Source organism: Sciurus vulgaris (assembly GCF_902686455.1).
Source record: "Sciurus vulgaris genome assembly, chromosome: 8".
Classification (NCBI taxonomy): Eukaryota; Metazoa; Chordata; class Mammalia; order Rodentia; family Sciuridae; genus Sciurus; species Sciurus vulgaris.
The window spans coordinates 69276585-69300756 of NC_136468.1; the positions used below are offsets into that span (position 1 = coordinate 69276585).

At 34.5% G+C, this 24172-nt stretch overlaps 2 protein-coding genes across 2 annotated transcripts in view; one reads left to right on the plus strand and one right to left on the minus strand.

Annotated features, from left to right (window-relative positions):
• Positions 1 to 20023, plus strand: part of HBP1 (HMG-box transcription factor 1) — a 29234-nt gene extending 9211 nt beyond the window's left edge. Inside the window, 10 exon segments of the mRNA XM_079150051.1 lie at positions 2092 to 2307; positions 2310 to 2319; positions 4621 to 4762; positions 5106 to 5217; positions 5302 to 5414; positions 7592 to 7748; positions 8402 to 8546; positions 14062 to 14379; positions 17695 to 17836; positions 18917 to 20023. Coding sequence (XP_079006177.1) covers positions 2092 to 2307; positions 2310 to 2319; positions 4621 to 4762; positions 5106 to 5217; positions 5302 to 5414; positions 7592 to 7748; positions 8402 to 8546; positions 14062 to 14379; positions 17695 to 17836; positions 18917 to 18934 — 1373 coding nt within the window. The 3' untranslated portion in view covers positions 18935 to 20023.
• Positions 20024 to 20163: 140 nt separating this feature from the next.
• COG5 (component of oligomeric golgi complex 5) overlaps positions 20164 to 24172 on the minus strand; it is a 377475-nt gene continuing 373466 nt past the window's right edge. The window contains 1 exon segment of the mRNA XM_079150025.1: positions 20164 to 20913. Coding sequence (XP_079006151.1) covers positions 20799 to 20913 — 115 coding nt within the window. The 3' untranslated portion in view covers positions 20164 to 20798.

The window sequence follows — 24172 nt, forward strand, 5'->3', positions numbered from 1 at the left end:
GTGTTCAGGAGTAAATTGCTAATGAGTGCCCTCGGCTTGCAGCCCAGCTTTTCAATTTGGCTTTGACCCCATTTATGTAATTGCCTTTAATATTCATAACAACTCTGAGAAGGATGACCCTCCTTATTTTACAAATAAAGGAAGAGATTATGTACTATAGTAATGTTTGGGAATTTGAGATCCTAAAGGTCTTGGGATCTGTTTGAATGCCAAGGATTTTCTGAACCTTAATATTCATTATGTAGTGGTTACTGTTGCACAAGGAGTGCCATCATGTTTTAGGTTTCAGGAGGAAATCAGATCCAGGGAAGGCAAAAACTTAGCCCCCTCCATCCATGACTTCAGCTAAAAAGTAGTTAATTTCTTATACTTGAAAGACAGAAAGGAACTCTTTATAATAAGGAAACGATGGTCAAAGGTGTTGGCAATGAATGGAGGGAAGTATCTACACCAGTATGAGAACTGGAAGGTAGAATTATCTTAAATTGGTATCAGGCTTTAGAACTACTGTGCTGCTTCATAAAAAGGTATAATTTCTAGTCAATATAAGAATTGATATTCATGGGCTAGGGTTGTATGTAGCTCAGTGGTAGAGCATTTGCCTAGTATGCATGATGCATTAGGTTTGATTCTCAGCACCACATATAAATAAAATAATAAAGGTCCATAGACAACTAAAAAAATATTAAAAAAAAAAAAAGATATTCAGAGGGCTGGGGTTGTAGCCCAGTGGTAGAGTGCTGTTGTAGCCCAGTGGTAGAGGGGTGGCTTGCCTAGCATGTTTGAGGCACTGGGTTTGATCCTTAGCACCACATGAAAATAAATAAAAAATGTTATAAAAAAATGCTTAAATTTAAAAATGATTTTAAAAATACAGGAAAAAAAAGGTGTCACTGTTAAAAGAATTGATATTTTAATTAAGCTGTTTCAGTTTTAGTAAGCTATTTGAAATATTTGCTTGAATAGGAACTATACATACTTTTTCCGGTGACATAAGACAACTTTGAGAGACCAATAGATTACATAGTTTTGAGTTTAGGTGTGTTTCCTAGAGAAAGCTTTTTTTTTTTCATTTTGTTTTGTTTTGTTTTAAGGCCTGTCAGATGATCTTCCTTTATTTTTCCCTTTCTCTCTTTTTTTCCTTTTAGAATTCTTTTTTTTTTTTCTTTTCTTTTCCAAACTCATTGTTCTTTGTAGTATTATTTGGATGTGCTAGTTTTCTCTTTTGGAGAGCATAAAGGTTTATTATGATTTACTTTTGGGGAATGTATTTATAGGGGAAAAAGCCAATAAGTATTACTGAGTTCAGAATTTCTTAGTGAAAAGAAATACTTTTAAGGCTAGGGATGTAACTTAGTGGTAGAGCGCTTGCCTGGATTCAATCCCCAGCAACATTTTTTAAAAAAAGAGTTAAACACAGATTTGTGTGAGCAGTACTGAAAAAATAAATATGATCTACATTCTCATCTTTGGAAATTGTTTTCAATATTACAGTTATCTGTATTTCAGGTCAGTAAGTATATAAATAATAACTACATATATACACACATATGATGCATTTTTCCTCATTAACTTTTTAATATTAAAAAAAGCCTTTGTATAGAGATTACTCCAAGTAAGTTACAACGAATTGGGAGGAAGAGCAGAAAACACGCAGTGAACCCTGTTGGTTTGTGTGAAAACACTATAATTACATGGTTTAGGTAATGAACCATTGCCACATCATATTGCTGGGTTTACTTCTTTTTTTTTAATTTTTAAATTTTTTTTAGTTGTCAGTCGACTTTTATTTATTTATATGCGATGCTGAGAATTGAACCCAGTGCCTCACACAGTGCTGGGCAAGGGCTTGTCCACTGAGCTATAGCCCATTGTTGGGTTTACTTCTTGATTAGACTTTGTTAACCCTTAAATGGACAAGATGTCATTTTTAAAAAATTTTGTTTGAGAAAATATATTGACTTTAATTTTGAATTTATGATATTCCTCTCATAAAATGAACTAGCTAAATTTGAAAACTTTTAGCTGAAATTATAGTATTGTTCATTTTATTAATTTGCTTTTAAAAACTCTGAATGTGCTTATTTGCAGATGACCTTCCTGAACTTCAGGCTGTTCAAAGTGATTCTACCCAGTCTGCCATATACCAGCTAAATTCAGATGTTTCTCATCAAGAATATCCAAGACCATCTTGGAACCAGAATACCTCAGACATATCGGAAAATACTTACCGTGAAAATGAGGTGGATTGGCTAACAGAATTAGCAAATATTGCCACGAGTCCACAAAGTCCACTTATGCAGTGCTCGTTTATAACAGGTAGGAGCATTGATTGTGTTTTCATTAAAACTTCTATAATTAGAAAACGATTACATAAAAATTTTTTGTTAAAATTTTAAATTAACCATATAATGGATGCTTAACATAAACTAAAATTTAAATAAAGTCATTAGAAATATGCTCCTTGTTTCATAATGATCAATAATTTAGTTCATGTTGTATCATGATTTCGTTATATTTAGAACTGGATCAGGGTGCTATAAAAAAAAGTGTAAAAAATATTGGTAAATGTTTCAGTCATCAAAAATGTATTAGACTGAGAAATACTTTTACTATACATTTCTGTGCTCAGATAAAAATTAATTTGAAGAACAATTTTTAGAATGAACATTGTATTTTAAGCATTTATAAACTTTGAATTTGGTCTAGGTTTTTTTTTTTTTTTTTTTTTTTCCCCAAAATCTACAGTCTTATCTGTCTTTTTGCTAGTTGTATGCCTGTAATCCCAGTAATTTGGGAGGCTGAGGGAGGAGGATAACAAGTTCAAGGCCAGCCTCAGCAACTTAATGAGACCCTGAGCAACTGAGTGAGGCCCTGTCTCAAAATAAAAAATCAAAAGGACTGGGGCTGTAGTTCAGTATAGTGTTCCTGGGTTCAGTCTCCAGTACCCTACCCCCATGTATTTTTAATACTCAAAAAATGGACTTCTTTTGATAAAATTACTATTCAATATCTAGATCAGAGTTGGAAAAAAAAATGAGTTTCTGTGCTGCGAAATTATGGAAGCTTCCCACTAGCATTCCTCAGGAGACCTAGGTGGATAACATTTCATTATTTATCTCTAAAAAACACATGGATTAAAATTAATAGTTTGTAATAGACAAATGCCCAGATTTGCATTACTGTTGGTAAAAAATAATGGAGTATACTAATAGAACATTTAGGCTGCATATATTTTATTATTATATTTTTGATGATGTTAGGGATTGAACTTGGGGCCTCAAACATTCTAAACAAGTTCTTTACCACTCAGCTACAACCTCAGTACTGTCCATATATTTTTTAGAATATCATAGTGTTATTTCTGTTTTAAATGGTTAGACAGAAGAACTAAAAAAATCCGTTAGTTACGAAGTCAAGGATGAACAAAAGGAATTTAAGGCCATTTGGCCATTCTCTAATACTTCATGTATATCTAAATGTGTATTAAAAGAAAGAAGTTGGGCAGATTTAACATATAATTTGCAATCTAAAAGTGATTGGAGAGTATGCTAAAATGTATGAAAACTTGAGGGGATTTTTATTTTAAGGAATGATATCAACATGAAAACAAAGTGTAGTGTTATAGATTCTTTTCAAAAGATCATTTTTGCGTAGGTATAAATAATAATGTTAATGAGTATAAAATAAAACTTGAGGGACTAATAAAATTTCTTTTAAGGACTACATTCTTATTTCGTATTTCTACTGTACTTTTTTTCTAGACTTTGAGTCTTTACACATGACTATTTTCTTATAGGTTTGTTTCTTACTGTTACTCTGCCCATTAAAATCTGGTTTGTTTGTGAGAGTATGTTCTTGGGAGCTTCTTTAAAGGGAGAACTGCCTGGTAAAGAGATTTAACAGGAAGGGGTCAGGTTTTTTAAAGGTGATCCTAGGAGAGAAATAACTACTTTACCATAATGTGTAGTTGCTTTTCAATAGGTTTATATCACAAAACAAAATGTAGTGTTTGGTTACAAGGAATGGAAAATAGGCTGCTTTCTGCTATGATGTCTAAACATTTTTGCTTAAGGCAATTTATAGTGTCTACCCAGTGATAAAATGGTTCCTAGATAAGCAGTTGAGTCTTGATCATGTTAAGCGTTAAGATGCTGTAAACATACTGAGACTTATTGAATACATCAAAGTAGAAGGAAATGAATGGGGAGCTACATGGGGTATTACCCTTCATGAATAAAAATATGTATATTTATTTGTATTGAGATAAAAATGAATGGGATAAATAAATGAAACAGTGGTAATTTTAAATACATTGTTAAGGCCCGGGGTTATAGTTCAATAATAGAGTGCTTTCCTAGAGTATGTGAGGTCCTGAGTTTAGTCCCTAGCACTACAAATAAATAGAAATTGTTAAATCTGCTGTGAAAAGGGTTTGGGTAAGAAGTTGAGTTAAGGAATAGCATATTTTTATAAATAAAATCTTGCTGTCTTTACTAGTGTATATCATAGCTATCTTAAATGTAATGGGGCACTTGGAATATGATTTTCTTTTCATCAAAAAGAAAGATCTACTTTAAGAACCTATGCTTTATGGTAAAATTTGCTGCTTTGTTTTAGATCATCTCCTGTACACATCATAGCTACAAGCAAAAGTTTACATTCCTATGCACGCCCTCCACCAGTGTCCTCTTCTGCAAAGAGTGAGCCAGCCTTCCCTCACCACCACTGGAAGGAGGAAACACCAGTAAGACATGAAAGGGTGAGTCTATTCATGAGGTTAAACTTTAAATTTATACAAACAGTTGAAATACATTAATTCTCACCATTTAAGAAATTCTTTTGAAGTACATACAAATAGGAAATAGTATGTTTCATTGTTCTATTAGTGATATGGATTGGATTTTATATGCAGCTCTACTGTTAAGAAAGTGTGTTACAAATGGGAATGCACACTAACCAAAGATACAAAAACTTCAGTTTTTGAAAGTGTTTTCCCTGAGTTTAGAATGATTAAGTTATTCAGAAGCTTGGGAGAAGACTGGATATTAAAAGATATATTAGAAAAGCAAAAATAAAAAAGACTGTAATATTTTTCTCCATAGGCAAATAGTGAGTCAGAATCTGGCATTTTCTGCATGTCCTCCCTGTCCGATGATGACGATTTGGGCTGGTGCAATTCCTGGCCTTCAACTGTTTGGCACTGTTTTTTGAAAGGTAAAGAAATGTGTCAGTTTTTACAGCTTACTCGTGCTGCTCACTAATCACATGTCTAATACTTGTTTTCTGTTTAAACTTTAGGCACACGACTGTGCTTTCATAAGGGAAGCAATAAGGAATGGCAAGATGTTGAAGATTTTGCTAGAGCTGAAGGCTGTGATAATGAGGACGAACTCCAAATGGGCACTCACAAGGTTGATTTAAAATGTTTAAAGAATTTCAGTCTTTCAAATATTCTATTTACTTTTATATTTCAATGGCATTTTACATTTTAGGTAGAGGTTTTATGACCACCCATTGTTGGCATAGCTTGATGGACAGTAGCAATAGTTTCACCTAAATCAATTATGCTTTCTCAGCTAGGATTCAGAATATAAATCTTAGCACTTTTTTGTACTTTGTACATTTCACATTGGGGCAAACTAAGCTGGCTTTAAAAAAAAAAAAAAAAAAAACTAATCAAAACCTTGTCTTAGACAATCTACAAAGTGGTTAATTCCCGTGTAGGTAATTCACAGTTGATTAGTTTGTTCATAAATGAGTCCATAAAGCATTATCGTTTTCTAAATTGAAAACAAAAGCAGTAGTGAGCAACATTAGGGTAAATATCTGTTGACACCTTTCACTTTGAAATCTTTAATTTCTTTGTCTTCACTGCAGGCAAATAAAATAGGGATGTGAAATGTGCTTGTTTAAAATTCCTTCTTTGATTTTTCTCCTCCTGTTGAATAGTCTTAACTATTCAACTTAGAAAAATAGAGAAAAATAGTCTAAACTTGGCTGCCTTTATTGTCCTCATCTTGTTGTTGTTCTTCTTTTTAATAAAGCATATAGTATTCTGGCTATTCTACTACCCTACTAAGATAGTCTCAGAGTTTACTGGTTTTATTCTAATTTCTAGGACTAGAGACTGCTCTTTCTACATTTGACACATGGGGTTAATTCCTGACATTGTTTTTCTTTGGTTGAAGTAGCACGGCACTGCCATAGTTCTCAGTCTTTCTGACCACTGCCTATTTGCCCATGATGGCAAGTGTAAGACAAGGCGCTGCCCCTCTTCATCAGTGTCTGTTTGTTGATTATGTCAGCAGCACCTCCATGTATCTAGTGGAAAGCACTGTGGACTTGGAATCAGGGAACCTGGGCCTTCTTCTCTAGCTCTTCCAGACACTTTGTGACTAAGCTTAGGCATGTGGTTAATCCCTCTGGATGTTGGCTTTCTGATCTGTAAAATGGAATCGGATTACTTTTAAAGTCTCATGTGGCTGTAATAAGTGGAGATGATTTAGTTTGATTATTTACAAATGTATCTCAAACCTTTACCTGTACATTTCCAATTGCATATTAGACATCTGTACATGAATAGCATTCAGTTCTTCAAATTCAGCTTAGTATGACCATAATACATTTTGTTTTTCCCCTTCCTGGTTTAATCTCCCCCCTTTTTAAAAAAAGTTACTATCTTCTTGAAGATCATATTCAAAATCATGAAATTGTCTTTTACTATTCCCTGCTCTCCCTTCATACTCAGTTGATTATGTTTCCATAAAGATTTTCAGTGGTCATTCTCTGTCAATTCATTACTTTGTTCATGTCCTGGTGTTAATAGTGATTGGATACTATAATCTACCTATCAGCATTTTTTATTTTTCTGTGAATTCAAGGGTAAGAATCATGTCTTGTTAATGTTTGTATTTTCAGGGCTCACCACCTGGCATGTACCAAATGCTCAACAAATATTCATTAAATTTAAATTTAGTCCATTTCTGCCACCACTGCACTTGGCAGTTCAGAACTATCATGTGTATCTCTCATTTTATCCTCAAATAATTGAATATGAAAGTACCCTTTGTATTTAAGTATTGTCTTAAAATTTGTCATATTAATAAAATACTTCCATTGACTTCCCAGTACCTTCTTAGTGAAAAGTTTAAGTACTTGTCTGTCTTTGAGATCCCTCTGCTAACTCACCTGTCCTTTTCAGCTGTATATGTACCAAGTCAGGACTTCACTTGTATTTTTAGCAAATACTCCTCAAAGTTGTTGCTAAATGCAACTGTTCCTATTGCAAGGCATGTCCTTCTACATAAATTCCATTCATCTTTTAAATCTTAGTTCTAATAAAATTGAAAGTTCTTTCTATTGTCTCTAGGAGTCCATATCTTCCTGTACTAAACTCCACCAGCATTATTTATACTTGAGTTAAATGCTTATTCCAGGGTACCTTCTATATTTCAGTTACTTGTATATGTGTCTTTTTTCATTGCTGAGTCAAAAGCTCTTTACTTTTTCCCCTAAGTCTTACACATAATGGAAACATCATTGTGTGTTGAACATTTCCAGTTCATTCACTGTATGCATATGTTTTCAGGGTTATGGTTCTGATGGTCTAAAATTGTTATCACATGAAGAAAGTGTATCATTTGGTGAGTCTGTACTGAAGTTGACTTTTGATCCTGGTACAGTAGAAGACGGCTTACTTACCGTAGAGTGTAAACTGGACCACCCTTTCTATGTTAAAAATAAAGGTAGGGCTTCATTTGAATTAGTAGTAACTTTTTAAAGAATGCTCTTAAATCTAATTTTATCTTATGGCTTTGATGATTAAGAAAACAAATTGAAGGGAAATTTTATTCCAAACTAAATAAACTACTATAGGAAATTCTTCTAATACTTCTGTTAAGTATTGCTTAAGTATCTTAGCAAGAGTCGTGCAGAACTCTGTGAATATGGGAAATTTCATATTCATGAAGCTCAAAAACAACAATTTTATTATAGCTTGGAGAATGGAGTGTTCTGGTAACCACAGTTTTGGTTTAGAGCTACCAAATATGCTATAAACCCGAGTCACTCATGTTAAGCATACTTTAATAATTCATGGACTATTTCATGGTTTCATCATCATTTAACATTTCCGGTCTTGAAGACTGAATAGAAGGGCTGATTGATAAGAGATCTTTATATAAATAAAATGCTGCATTAAATCAGTGTGAAGGGCTTTTACATTGCTGAAAGGAAATACCTAGTACTTGGTTTGTTGCAAAGACGTGACTTATGTTAAAAAATCTTTTGGGATTTTAAATAGTAAATTATTTTTAAGACATAGAAATATGTCTTTTATAACATACATGGGGTTCTTTCTCTCAGTTATCATTCTTATGCAACTCTTGTTTAACTTTAGGTTGGTCATCATTTTATCCAAGCTTGACTGTGGTACAGCATGGCATTCCATGTTGTGAAATTCATATTGGCGATGTATGTCTACCTCCTGGACACCCTGATGCCATTAATTTTGATGATTCAGGTGTTTTTGATACATTTAAAAGGTAATATTGGATTCTTTTCTTTTTTTTTTTTTTTTAACTAAAGTTTGTCCTTAATCTCCCTAGCAATTGCTACATTAAACATTTAGGAAATTAAAACTTCAATTATTTCAGAATTAAAAGAACTACTCAGAGAAAAGTATATAAACACACACTATTAAAAAAAAATCTGGCAATTAAAAATAAAAGCTAATGAATTTTATATAAAGTGCTCATATAGTAAAGGTGAGTTTAGAAGGTGTTTAGGATTAAATTAGGAAGAATATCACGTTTTATGACCGAATATTTAATAGGTCAACTTTGACAGGTACATTTAAAAAAAAAACAAAAATAAAAACTGCAGCTGGGTGCATTGGCATACTTCTGAAACACCAGCCACTCAGAGGCTACGGCAGGAAGATTGCAAGTGGAGGCTCACCTTGGTAACTTAGCAAGACCATATCTCAAAATAAAATTTAAAAAGCACGGGATGTAACTGGTTACATAAGGCCCTGCGTTCAATCCCTAGTACTGCTAGGGAAGGAAAAAAGAAAAGAAAAGAAAAGAAAGCTTTATCTGGCCTTTGTTTCTAACCAGACCACAACTGTCTTTTTTCTTTCCTTCTGAGTTTTTTTTGGGGGCCGGGTACTTAACTGTATCTTTCATTTTGACCAAGGACATTAGTTACATGGCTTACCAAATAATAAAACTGGCACAAAATAAAAATTGACATTGGGAAAGACTTAAGAGAGGTTAAGACTTAAAGAGTTGTTAGTAAGTGGCAGAACAGGATAAGAACCCATAAGTCCCAATATGGGACTTTGGTTTAGCACTAAAAGCCCACCATTCCTGAAAACCTCAGTCCTGGATGAACTAGGATAGCTGATCATCTATTCCCAGAAGTTCAAAGAAAGTTTTTATGTAGATATTAGAGATTTTAAGATTTATTCTTTCTTAATGTTAGTTATCAAATCCATAGGTAGGTATGGGCCCAAAGTAGAGAATTCTCAAGTTTCTTTTCACATATAGATTTAATTTTATTCTATTTAATAAAAGGTTAACATTTTATATACTGTAAGGATAAGTGAGACTTATTTAGAAAGCAGTTAGCATAGGGCTTGACATAGGCCATTTGCTCAGTAATTGTATATAAATTATACTCTTCTTTGAAAACCTATAATTGGATCTAAATTTTGCTCTTTGACAAACTATAGAAGAATGAGACAATTTTAAGGATTATACATTTTTAGGATGTATATCGATGATTCCTATATTTTGGTAAGAATGTAACCAAGTCTTTATTTTGTAACAGTGAATAAATCAGAGTTCTATTCCTATAGTACATACCCTAGAGAAATACATTTTTGTAGATATGTGGAAGGAGATGCATAAATAAGTTCATAGCTATATTGCTCATGACAGCAAAAATTTGGAAACAATAGCAATTAATTGGGTTTTACCACATAAATTGAGATACAATCTTAGAGTGGAAATCTTTCTATCTGGAAAAATGGATGAACCTTAGCTACACATTTTAAAACATGATTCTACTTTAAAAACAATGTTAAATAAGAATTAGTCTCAGAAACAGTATAATTCATTTTTTACGAAATCCTGTTCTTTAGAAATTATCTAATAACAAATATAATTATTTTTATTATATAAACTTTATATATTATATATGATATACATTATGTAATTATATCAGGTTCCCTAACCATCCCCACGTTCATTGATTTGCTGGTCAGACTGGGTCTCACAAGACTCAGCATATACTTGTGCTCATGACTATGATTTATTAAGACTAAAGGATACAAAGCAAAATAAGGAAAGAGAAAAAACATGGGGAAAAGTCTGGAGCAAGGTAGCTTCCAGGGATCCTTTCCCAGTGGAGTCATTCAGGATACTCATTGTTCCCCTAGCAGTGAATTATGACAACCTATATGTTTCCTACCAGTGAAGTTTATTAGACACTCTGGACCCAGGATATTGAGAACTGGTCACATAGGCTGCTTCTGTCTGGCATGTACCGATACTCTAAACTTTCAAAAGGAAATCCGGTGTTTGGAGTATTATTTGTACACAATTTAATCATAGTAAGGTACGCTTATCATTTGTAGGAATGATGAGAACTCTCCTAAAAATCAAGTTCTAGATGTCAGTCAAGGGCCCACCTAATAAGTAGATTTTTGAAAGGATAGTTGTCAGGCCTATAAAGTCCTTTTTTTTTTTTTTTTTTTAAATCATGGATTGAAACCAAGGTCACTTTACCACTGAGTCACATCCCCAGCCTGTTTTATATTTTTTTCTTGAGATAGGATCTTGCTAAGTTGCTGAGGCTGGCTTTGAACTGGGGATCCTCCTGCTTCAGGCTCCCAAGCTGCAGGGATCACAGACTTGTGTCATCATGCCCAGCCAGACCTCCAAAGTCTTTTACACAAAAACATTGTTATGTTAATAAAATTCACATGTTGAGTTGGGGTCGTGGCCTAATGGTAGAGCACTTGTCTCACATGTATGAGGCACTGGGTTTGATCCTCAGCACCACATAAAAATAAATAAAGATACTGTGTCCTTCTACACCTAAAAATAAAAACATGTTAATGGTGAACATTAACACAATGTTACTATAGTATTTATGACCAATATATTATTTTCATAATAAAATTATTGAGAAAGTGAAGGGATGATAAACCACTTAGAACAGTGGTTTTCTGGGGGTAGCAAATTTGTAATTTTAGTGATTTTAGAAATATTCAATCCAATTTTGATTTTGGGTACACTACTTATATTTATTATTATGCTTCATAACTTTTATTATATACATTTTAATATATGAAGTATTGCATGATGCGAAACTTTTAAAACAAAAAGGAAAACTTGGCTAATTTCCTGTTTTTCTAACAGTCCCAAGTTTTCATCGCTCTTCCTTTTGAATAATACTATCAAGAGACCATAACAGTGATCTCATTTTACTATTGTGTGTCTGTAATATGACAGCAGTGCCTTCTTCCCTCTCCCTGACAGGAGTTTGGAAGTGGGCAGTTTCATTCAGGAGAAGCCATGAAAAAGTTGAACATGAAGCTGACTGAATTTTCATTGTGTTTGGGTTATGATTTGGGTGTTTAAGGGAGATGATGCTTAGTATAGGGAGGGCAGAAGGCAAAGAAAGACACGAAGAACAAACAGTCCAGGAGAGAAACCTAGAATTAATTCTGAGGTATATGGAGGGATTTAGGGCAGGGTTTTGGATCATGATTTACAGAAAAGGACATTTGTTTCTAGCTTGGTAAAAGCCAGAAGTAGTCAACAATAAATTGATAAGTTTGTAAACACAATTTGAGGCTGTGCTGTAGAAAGGAAGCTTCCAAGTAAGCAGGATTTGAAGAAGCCCATTCTGAAACATTGAGAATTGAAGCCAACCTTTTCTTTTTTTGGTGGTGCTGGGGATTGAACCCAGGACCTTGTGCTTGTGAGGCGAGCACTCTACCAACTGAGCTATCTCCCCATTCCTGAGGTTGGCATTTCTTTTCAGGCAATGTGATAACAACTTACTGAGATCCTACTATGTTAATTTTTTCTAACTTCATCACCCTCTTTGTGTGGGGGTGTGGGTGGAGGGAGAGGGAGGATCTTAAGTAACATGCCCAATTCAGGCATTGACTTTGTAAAGTACTCTTACCTACTAAAACCTGTCACTTCTACAATAATAATAGATAACCCTAATTGAGTACACTATGTGCCAGCATCTGCCTTAAGTGTTTTACATTTGTATTTCTTTCAGCAACACTGCCGTAGTATCTATTAATCTTTTTTACAGACAATAAACTGAGGCTATAGAGGTTTTATTTAACTTGCTCAAGGTCATATTATTAGTAAGTGGCAGAGCTGGGATTTGAACCCAATTACAATTTTACACTGTTACATTCTCTAGAATTAATTTAAAAATGAACTAAGACATGGGCATGCTTCTTAGCTTCCAGTCTAGTTCTTTGAATATTTTAAATTGATTTATTTGTATCCATAATGGAAATAGATGATAGATTTGGGCCACTAGATGGTGGAGTTTTCAAATTTTAGTAGTTAGCTTACCCTTTGTCTTATATTTTAGATTATAATTAATTTTCTTCAAATGAGTAATTTTGTATCCAGTTCATTCACAGTGCATAAGTTTGCTGTTTTTCTAAACTTTGTATGGGAGGGGTTAAGCTATTTTAGCTAGGGAAAATAAAACAGATTTCCCAGCATTCATTAACATTGGAGTCATTTTTTAAGTACATTTATTTCATGTAGTACCTTTAAGAACAAAGACATTGATTGTGTGGCTGAAAATTGGTAGAGATCATTTTCATTATAATAAATGGCATGCCTCTGCTTCATTCATTTAACTCTTTCCATCTGTTGTAGAGTATTTCATAATTTCATAATGATTTATCATTGGGCAGATGCTATTCCTTTAGCTAATATCAGCCTGTTTTGATGTACTGCCAGAATTTCTCTTTCAGGGAAAGGAGGAGCTGTGTTCAGAATAAAAACTGAGTAAAAGGTTTTCTGCCTAGAAAATAGAAAGTATAGGAAGAGTTATTAACACAGTTGAAACAAAAAAATAATTCTTTTGACTGGTATATCTTAAGGCTTTGGTCCACATTTGCTCTTTATTTTCAGCTAATATTCTCAATGTTTGTTTACCTTGAGTTTAGTCAATGGCAATGTCCCATGTATTGGTGAAGAAACCTATGGCTTTGGAGAGGGACAGTTCTTGGGTTTGGATCCTAGTAGTGTGGCATTGGGTGATAATACTTTACCTCTCAGTGTATTTCTTCATATAAAAGAAGGGGTAATGGTACTCTCCAAGCAGACTTAGTGAAGAGAGGAGAGAAAATGTGGACAGCTTATTTCCATGCTTATGTAAACTGAATTTACTGAAAAAAATGGGACCTTTCCTGATTGAGGGTGTATTTTTACTGTGAACTTTTAATATACTAAGCTACGTTATAATTCTTGAAAGGGCCTGTTTGGGGACTCTCTACCTATTTTTATTACCAGATCATGGTACTCTTTTAAGTTCCTTTAGCCACATTGTCTAACCTTTTGTCCTCTGTATTAGTTAGTACTTAGGCCTGATTTTAATTTTTCTAGATCTAGGTTCCTCTAGACTACAAAATCATATTGTCAGATTTTATTAAAAAAAAAAAAGAATCTAAATGATAAATGGGTTTTGTGGGATCTGGAGGAGTTACCATGAATAAAATATACTGATTATAACAGATTCCTTTGGGGGATGTGGACTCTTTTTTGTTTTGAACTTTTGTATTATTTGCAGTTTCTTTTAATTAATGATTTTAGTCAGTGCACACATAAGGTTTTATTGTACAAGCAACTGTCTATGGCAAAAGTTAAAGTAGTGTTAACACTATACAAGGAAAGATGTGTTAAATCTAATCAGGTGTTAAGGTTATTTTTTTAATCCTTTTTTTTTGGAATTTGGATAATCAAATTGAATTAAAACCATGTTAATAAAATTTTTTAAATTTTCTAGCTATGACTTCACACCTATGGATTCTTCTGCAGTTTATGTGTTAAGTAGTATGGCTCGTCAGCGTCGTGCATCTTTGTCTTGTGGAGGACCTGGTGGTCAAGACTTTGCAGGATCTGGATTCAGTAAAAACTGTGGCTCACCTGGATCATCACAGCTCTCTTCCAATTCTTTGTATGCTAAAGCTGTCAAAAACCACAGCTCAGGGACTGTGAGTGCCACTTCTCCTAATAAGTGCAAAAGACCAATGAATGCCTTCATGCTTTTTGCCAAAAAATACAGAGTTGAATATACTCAGATGTATCCAGGGAAAGATAACAGGTAAACATAGTAACAATTCTGATTATAATTTATTAACATTTCAGAACACTTCACAGTAACTGGAATATTAAGTAAATTATTTCTCAGTAGCTTTAATTGAATTCTTCCTATTAGGTTGACCTTAAAGTAAGTTTTAAGTGGAATTTTTTGGATAAGGTGTGATTTTTACAGTACATGTACAGATAATTAATTGGGCTACTTTAGTAGCAAGGATCAACCTTTTAAAATAAGAATATCATTTACCTGGTAGAGGACACAGTTTTAACAATTGGTAGTTCCATCTATTTTTTTTTTTTAATTTTTAAATTTTTTTTAAGTTGTAGATGGACACAATACCTTTTATTTATTTATATATATATGTGTGTGTATATATATATGTATATATATATATATATATATATATCGTGCTGAGGATTGAACTCAGGCAGGTGCTCTTCCACTGAGCTATAACCACAGCCTGGTAGTCCCATCTTTATAGAAGAATCTAGCACTTCCTTATGTCATATTTTAAGAATTTTATAAGTGAGTCTTAATATGGAATGTGCAGGCATTGGCAGTTTGTGCTAAGCTGCAAGATTTGTCAAAAGACTGAATTTTGAGTCATCTTCAGTAGAGCCCAGAAATAAAAGTGAATTCAAACCTTTCCTACTATTTCCTGTGTGGCCTTACCTTATCTGAGTCCTTTGTCAAACCAATCATGTTCTTTTTATTTGTAGTTGTAGACAGATAGCATGCCTTATTTATTTTTATGTGGTGCTGAGGATGGAACCTAGTGCCTCAGACATGCTAGGCAAGTGCTCTGTCACTGAGCTATAGCCCCAGCCCTCATGCTATCTCCTTCCAGTCTTCCTGTTTCCCTGAAGATCAAAATAGGCATTTCATTTACCTTTGGTACCATAAGTTAAATGATTAACCACATAATTCAATTGTGAATTCAGATTTGAGTGTTTTGAGATCTTAATTTTAAGTAGTATTTACATTTTAGAAGAGAAGCTTCTCATCCTACATGCATCTTTGAGTTGAAACACCCAGTTTGCATTACAAAATATTACAAGTAACATGAATAGCCCTGGCTAGCATCTGGTTATTTCATTAGAATCTGTAGGACAGAATTACTGAGTCAAGCATTCTAAGGGCCTTTTCAATACCAATACAATTTTGAACTCTTGGGTTTGTCATTTGTGTGACTTTGGACATTAAAGTTCTAATCTTCCATTCCTTCTTTAGTTTAAAAAAAAAAAAGTGGACTTAAGTGTAATGTTTTTTAAAAATTCAGTTTGGAAGTCTTTCTCTGGTGACTAGTATATAATATTGAAAATATACTTCTAGAATTTTAAAGATACTATAGAATAAATTTTACCTTTTCTTGCTTTTTAAGTTATTTTTTGTCTGAGATACCAGACATAGAGATTTAGTGTCAGATGGAGGGCTGCATTTCTCTTTCTGCATATATCTGGTACTGAATTATTAGTGTCCTTTGACATCTCGATACTGGATTCATGTCCCTATACCACGTTTATCACTCTTATCCCCACCAGTTGAGTGTCAGCAGGGGTGCTTTCTAAATTTACTTATAATTCTGGATGAATGAACTGTCTTAAAAATGTAAATCTAATTTTTACTTTATATATATTTTTCTTTTTTTTTTTTAGAATCTGTATGTCAGGTTATTCCCTTTATTGCTTAGAGGTCTTATTTTTTCTTTAAATTTTAGCATTGCTTCCATGTGATGTATTACTAAATTATCTAACATCAAAGGATATCATAGGTTATCTATCTTTAAATTCAAGCGGGGGAAAATCTCATTGTGAGCTTGGAGGGCTGGGGATGTAGCTCAGTGATAATGTGCTTGCCTAGCATGTGCGAGGTCATGAGGTCAATCTCCAGTACCACACACAAAGAAAAAAGGATTATTTTTCCCTTTCTCCAATAGAGAGATGTTTTAATTCAGTGAATAAAGAGATTCTCATTTGCCGAACTGAGGGAATGGAGACTAAAATTGATAGTTCAGAGAGAGATACAGGTTATTTTAAGTTGGTGTAAACATTAACCTGGATGAAATATTCACTACAAAACTGAATGTTTAGTGTGTTTATTTTATAATTGTAAAGGAAGGGGATATAAATTATAGTCTGTATAACTGTGCACATTTCATTATCTATGGTGTTTTAAGAAATAAATTGTTTCCCAAGTATTACATAACCACCCCATCCAAAAACACCTTTTATTTTGGAAAATTGAGATGGGGTGTATAATGAGTATTTTTAACTGGTTGAACTGGCAAATAAATCAACTCTTACATGGTACCTGTATCCAAAAAAGCTATTAAAATTATTTTTAAATAAAAGAAAATAGGACAAATTTTAACTGCATTGACATAGTAGACAAAAAGACAAATATACTTACTATATACTTACTACATATTTCATTTTAAGCAGCAGAACTGTAATTTAAGGTTACATTTCTTCTGAAGCACAGATCAGTCAGTATAAAATCACTGATACTTGTGTAGTCAGTCATTCCAGCATTTTCTGTCTTGTGTGAGTGTCATGGAATGGTTAGGCACTCTTTATAGAGAGGAAGGAGAGTTAATGTCTGTGTGTCCTGGGTGAGACTACTTTAACAGGTTTGGTAGCAGAGTGACAAGTATAATTAGGAAAATAGTTACAAATTTGTATCATGATACATCCTATTAATTTGACTTCTTAACCATTTGAGTTTAGTTTAAGTGATAAGTACTAATAAGATCTAAGGTTTACTTATTGTATTGGTAAGGCATAAACATTAAGGCAAGCATAGTTAATGCCACATTTTCACTGTGGTTATGTGAATAAAAAGATGACATTGGTCATAACTATCTGATAGGTTAGAAGCACAACCAGCTGTTAATACAGGTTGAATACTTTATACTGGTACTGCACACTATCTGCTTTTATATCTTAAACATCTTTTAAAAACTGGTATACTAGGATAGATCCAGTGGTAATGTAATCCTTTTTGAAAAGTTTAAATTCATTCTTTTAAATCAAAACTTCTAAAATACCTGATTTCTAGCCAATTTTAGATGTCTTTCAGCAATTGGGAATCTTGGCATGGTTCCAAGGAGGCTTTAACTGTCAAGATTATGATAAATGGACCTTATGACTTGGGAGTTTGCTGGAAATGACTGTGGCAGCTGTGACCTTTTTCCTCCTTTATGTTGGACAAGAATTTTGTCTTTCTTTTTAACTATATTTCTGCCTCAAGTATTAGCACTTGATGTGAATTTCATGAAAAATTCTTACCTTCAACATTATGTAAATATTTATTTTGCAGAGCCATAAGTGTGATCCTTGGTGACAGGTGGAAGAAAATGAAGAATGAAGAGAGAAGGATGTATACATTAGAAGCAAAGGCTTTGGCTGAAGAACAAAAACGTTTAAATCCTGACTGTTGGAAAAGGAAAAGAACCAATTCAGTACGTTTCAACAAGTAGTAGTTTAAAATGATCTTGATTTATCCCCACAGTTGTGCTGGAATGTTGAAGCAGTTGTTACAGCCTTTAAAGGTTTTATTGATGCTATTTCTTAGCATTTTTATACTTCAGAACCTAATAATGTTTTCCTATCATATGAGGAAACACTGCCTTTCTTGTGCATTCACTCCCTTAGTATGGAAAGTAGAAATCTGAAGCCAACTTAAAAAGTGTGTTTGTCCTAAATGTTGAGGTAGAAAGATAATTTCAGAATGTCCTCTTTCTAGTTGGGTTGGAAAGATGAGCATTATTAACCCATTAATACCACAGTAGAAATTTTGTCTAATTTGGTGCAGTCTCCCCACCCTTTCTTCCCTTAATTGGTGCGAAACTAATGAGGATGGTGGTGTGTTGACTGACATCCAGGGGGGCACTTCTGCCACATGCACAGAATTTTTAGATTAAAAATCTCCAGGTCCAGAAATGGTGGTAGAGTTTTGTGCCATAATAATGCCATCTTGGATAGACTTGCTTCTAGAACTTTTCTATTACTAGACTAGCATTTTTTATGTTCACTGTTTTTAGATTAATTACATGAAAATGTCATAATAGGGCAGATTGGGCTCAACTTTTGAACAACTGAAAAAGGGAAGAGAGGTCAGTAGTTAGGAGGGCTGATTAAAGGATGTTTTAAAATTAATTCTGTATATATTTATGCCTATTTCTATAGTAACATGCAGGTCACATCTGCATAAATTTTTCAAGAATTTCTTTTAAAAGTAATAGGTGAGAAAAATGGCTGAACTGGATTTTGGAAGTTAAACTTCATTAATTTAGAATTTCATGTAGTAGGACTTGACCTATATCACTTTTGTTTGCCCTTATCCATCTCTCATCATCTTTTATAAAGTTTCTGGATGCTTGAGCCATTAGGTATTAACAAAATTTAAAATCATCTTTGAGAAAGCAATCTTTTTTAAATAGTAAATTTATAGACATTATCTTACACATCTGAGCTTTCATATATAGCATTACTATGTATTGATTTTTAAACATTCACTGAGTTTAATTTTATTTCCACAGGGCTCACAACAACATTAAACCAGGATGCTTATGTTCTTAAGTCTATAGTTGCATAAACATTGACTCTTGATGGAAAGACTTAAGAAGATCCAGGTCTCACCATTTGTCCTGAATTCGTGTGACCATAAGATACTGATAGCATTGAATCTTGAAATGATTTAATAATATGAGTGAGGATTTGCTTTCTCCATTAGAGCATTAAGTATGCTAAAACTATCAACATTGTAAACCAAATTGCCTTATTTTCCTTCCAAACTTCATATATGTCTATCAGGTAATATAGGCTTGAAAATTGATATCCTGTGGTGCTAAAGTACAGTAGAAAGAGAGGAGAAGTGTATACTTGTTTTATTTTAAATTGTATGAAAGGGGAATTTTAAAACTATGTAACTGCTGTTTATACATTGGCTCCTTACTGCTTATTAATCTGTATTGTAAACAAGATGAAATGAAGCAGAAGCTGGGGTTGGCCTTTCTGTGAGCACCCACCATGTGGCCCAGCATCTGTGCCAAACAGGCGCTCTTAGTCTGGCCAGTGCCAAGAGACTGTGTAACATGTGGAAGGTGGATGGTGTAGCTGTCCCAGCAAAAAAATGCCACCTGCTGTGAGTACCACAGGCATGCTGAGTTCATGCAGCAGGTGGCAGCACTCATCCATTATTCCAGTGGAGACCTAGCCTGGCCAAGGAAAAGTTAGTTAATAGCATTGGGATATAGTCACTGTAATGGTGCTATTAACAGTTCGACACCATTGTATTTTTTAACTTTGTGTTCTATATCTCCTCAGCCACATATCTTAAATATATTTTGTCATCATATCTTTATGGTGGGGGCAGACTTTGCACTTATTGCAGTGCAACACTTGCACTTTACTTTTCCTCCAACTGTCTAAAATTAGAGCAAATACATTGGCAATACAGCTGCTTTTGCTCTGAGCTACAATCATGGCTTTTCATGTTACTTACCAAGTGGTGTTTCTGGTTAGGAATCACAACTGTAAAATTGATTTCAGTTCATTTACACTTCTTCATGATGTTGCCCCTCAATTTTGCACACTATATTCTTGTATATTATTTCAAATAAAATGAAAAAAAAGTTTATCTCTGACTTCTGATTGATCTGGACTAAGTTTTATGTATGAATTGTTAAAATAACATCAGACTTGTAGTTTTATAATTATAAGGGTGCTGACAGATTTTTTTAAATTAATGGGATAAGAACAATAGACAAATAAGGACTCATATAGATCTGGCAGAAGAAAATTTATTTTTAACTTGTCATCTTTGTTACAAGGTAGAACAACCAATGTCTGCTTTTAATAAAATGAAAAAAGTATAAAGAAAGCCTTGCTTTATTATAGTATGGCATTTAGAGAACATGTGGTGATATGTCTGAGCTTTGGGATATGCCACTGGTACCAAACTTTGCTGCATATTAGAATCACTTTGGGGATATGCTTTTAGAAATACTGATGCTTAGTTCCCGCTCCTAGATGTATCTCCTATAGTGAAACTTAGGCCTCATGATTTTTAAAAACTTCCCTGGTAATGTGAATATGCAGCCCTATTTGGGAACCACTGGGCTACACACTTAAAGGAGGCAGTTTGAGAAAAGCAGAGTACTTAATAGAATTGCTTGATCATATCCTTTTAAAAGCAGTCTTTAGACTTTATGTAACCATAGGGGAATGTGATGGGGAAGAAATTTTAGCTAACCTATCACAAAAATCTAAATTGGGAGAAGAAAGTTGGATAAGTGTTAAAGAGAGAAACAGGGCAAGAACAATTACAATCTTCAATAGTGCATCACTATGTCATTAAAAGAGTGTCATTTAATGCACATTTTGTGTTAGTGCTATATGTAGATTAACAAAGGTCTCACATTATTGAAAAGCAGACATAGCTTTCTGAAGCAGGTGAACCATTATGGGATACACTGGTGCAAATTCTTTACCTTCTCTACTTCTCACTGATTGAACATAAGCTTCCAGGGCTCCCCTGAAACCAAAATGAAAACAGTATCATAATATTACCCAATTTAAACAGTTTGGGGGGTAAACAACGTGGAAAAAAAATAGAAATAAACCCATTTCTGTAATTGCTCTGCTCAGTAACACAGCAAGTAACCAACAGCCTCAAACTTTTATTGGTAGTGTTACTATGGAAACTATAATTAGGGTGCAAAACTGCAAACTGTCAGTCTGTATTTTATGTAGTCACATGCTCAAGGCTCTCTGGCTTTTAAATGTGTTTCCCTTCCCTCTGCTTCCCTATTGAAGACACCTTTGGGAAGCTGCGTTTATCTTACACCTTGGAAAGATATGCTTAGGAATGCTGGGGGGGGGGGGGTCTTTTGGCAGCCATGGTAACAGTTGTGTGATATTCTAAATATTTTATGGACTACACACAACACACAACTAAAATGTTGTAGGGCTCTAATATTTGTTATGTGCTGAGAAGCAGCCTGAATTCACTCAGGGGTACATGGTTCCATGTAGTTATTCAGGGTATTTTTCATGAGTTAGGATCAGCAAAAGCCTGTAGGCAAAATGCCACTCTATGCTTGTTCTACCTGTGGGCTAGGGCTGCTTTCACACCACAATGGCAGACTTAATGGTCAAGGCAGAGATTACAGAGCCTCTAAAACGTGGCCTTTTAAGGAAAGTGCCCATTCTGGAACTAGATCATCTGGTTAAGTGGAAACTGAAACACTGAAAACATTCACTCTCAGTCCAGTGTGTTCCTTTTTTTCCCTTCACCTGTGGGAATGAGTCTGCCCATCTCAGTCTAGTGTCCCTATCATCAATCACCTTCATACAGCCCTGACCAACCTCCTGATTTCTGTTCACACCTGTCTTTTGGACATGGTTAACACATTGCTTCCAGGTACTCCTCAAACTCCCCTGCCAAACACTTAGGGCAGTGTTCTTGCTTGCCTTCCCTTATTTCAACAAAGGACACTAGCGCGTTAAGGTGTCTTATCCGAAGTTCTCTTTCACTCCTGCAAATTCACCTCACATATTTCCACAAAAAGACCTTGCTCTTTGCTTGTTTGAACACCTGCTGTCTGGTGTCCTGAGGAAGCCTGTCACCTCTTGGGTGGTCATCCTGGTGCTGGCTCTCCCCTTTCCTGGTCAGTCTTCCCTACATTATAGCAAGAGCTCTCTTGAAGCATAACACTGGCCATACCTGAGTCCTACAGGATAGTGCCTCACACCCAGCTGAATACCAGCTTTTTCATCCAACCCCACCCAGCCCTTTTCTATGCAGTTTCTGACTTTCTGACAGTTTGTTGAGGCCTAAAAAGATCCTCAAATCACTAGGTATATTTCTTATTATCAAGTAATGTGTAAAGCAGCTAAACTGCATTTGTGACTATTGTGCACCCAGAGAGAACAAGGGAATTTGTTCATACATTACTCTAAAATTAAATATAACCCTAATAGGTAGCAGCTGGCAGAGGGCCTGTTCATCTTTGACCATCTCATGGTAAATGAGAAAACATTCTCTCAGGCCTTCATGCATTATCCTCCTTATCCTTGCAATGTCCTTCCTTGTTTTCATCCTTGCAGAACTCTTTCACTCTTATAATTCAGCTTTAAATGCTTCCTTTTTAGTAAAGCTTCTCAACTCCTAGAAGCACAAAAGAATGGAAACCATCTTGGAGTCATATAAATTTGCAGAAAAGTTTGACTTATTTCAACCTTGACTTATTTCAGCCTTGACTTCACAGGACAAAGCATTTTGGGATTCCTGAAGCAACACATGAGTTCTTTAAATCAGGCATGGGGAAGAATAGGCAGGCCTCTAAGAAAGCAGCTGCTTAGATGTAATGTCATTACATCTCAGCTCCTATACTCAATCCCAAGTACCACTAATACATAATTCTTAACTGGCAAGCAGATGGAATTTAATGCTCTTAGAGCACAATGTTTTGTTAGATGCTTCAGTTTATGTCAAAGCCAACCATTAATGGAGCTATTTCTCTGAAAAAAACTTGTTGCTTTTAATACTTTTCTAGTTGCTATGCCATTCCAGGCAATTGCCTCTATTCCACAAATGAAGTCCTTAAGTTTCATATATAGTAAAGAAACCCCCATGGACTAAATCTATCTTTGAGACAATGGTATATATGTGTACGTATGTATCGGTCTAAGAAATGAATGTGTTGAAATTCATAGAAACTGCCAGAGTGAATAAATTATATCTATTCTTTTAATATACAAAAATCAACTTGGCAATTTCATTTGCATTCGAAAGGATAAGACATTATATAAATTATACAATATGTAGAATTCAGCAGCTCAGAAATTAGTTATTTTTTATTTTTGCATTCATCAAAAACACCATCAGAACTACAAGGAGAAAAACAGATGAATCTGCCCTCCCACATAAAATCAGAGCAAGATTTTTAAGCACTTATTAAATTACTTCATTTGCTTCAGCAAAACATTAGCTTTCTTGGAAGTCAGGCCAAGCATTACATAAGAGTTAGTTTCAACTCTAGTTTGTAACCAAAATAAGAAGATTATTGAAGTTATCCTTAATGGGTAAAAGCAAAACACAAATTATTACTAGAGGAATGGCTTGTGTAACATGGCAACACTGCTCAATGTGACATACACAAAGCCTATAGAGGGTTTCATGGAAAACAAAATTGATCTTTGTTAGGCATTAAACAGTGTGATTAGTACTGAAGTACATAAATGATTCAAGGATATATCAAGTGTCTGAAAAGGCAGTTTAAGGGGCTGGCTCAGTGGGAAAGCGCTTGCCTGGAACGCATGGGGCACTGGGTTCGATCCTCAGCACTACATAAAAATATCGTGTCCACTTACAACTAAAAAATGTATATATTAAAAAAAAAAATGGCAGTTTAAGCCCCAGGCTTTTCCCTAGCTCCAGACCCCCTCTAAGGTTCTGTCTCAGGCACTCAGTTCCCAGAACCTGAATATAGTGACTTGATACCAGATGGGGAGACCAATCTCACCCTCCCTCAAGAGGGACCTGGGAATTCTACATAAACACTTAATATGGCATTTAGCTTGTGGGTCCTGGACAGTGACGAGAAGGTAAAGGGCAAGCAGCCCAGTACGTGTGGCGCCAAGCATTTCCTGATAACTGTATAGATAAAGTACCATTATGTTAATAAAGTCTGAAGAGTTCTGACCTCAGTGTTCTCAAAGAGGACTGCAATGGAAGGTTGCTGCTGCACCACCAACGCTAGAAGTAAATGGGCTGGGCTTGTGGCTCAGTG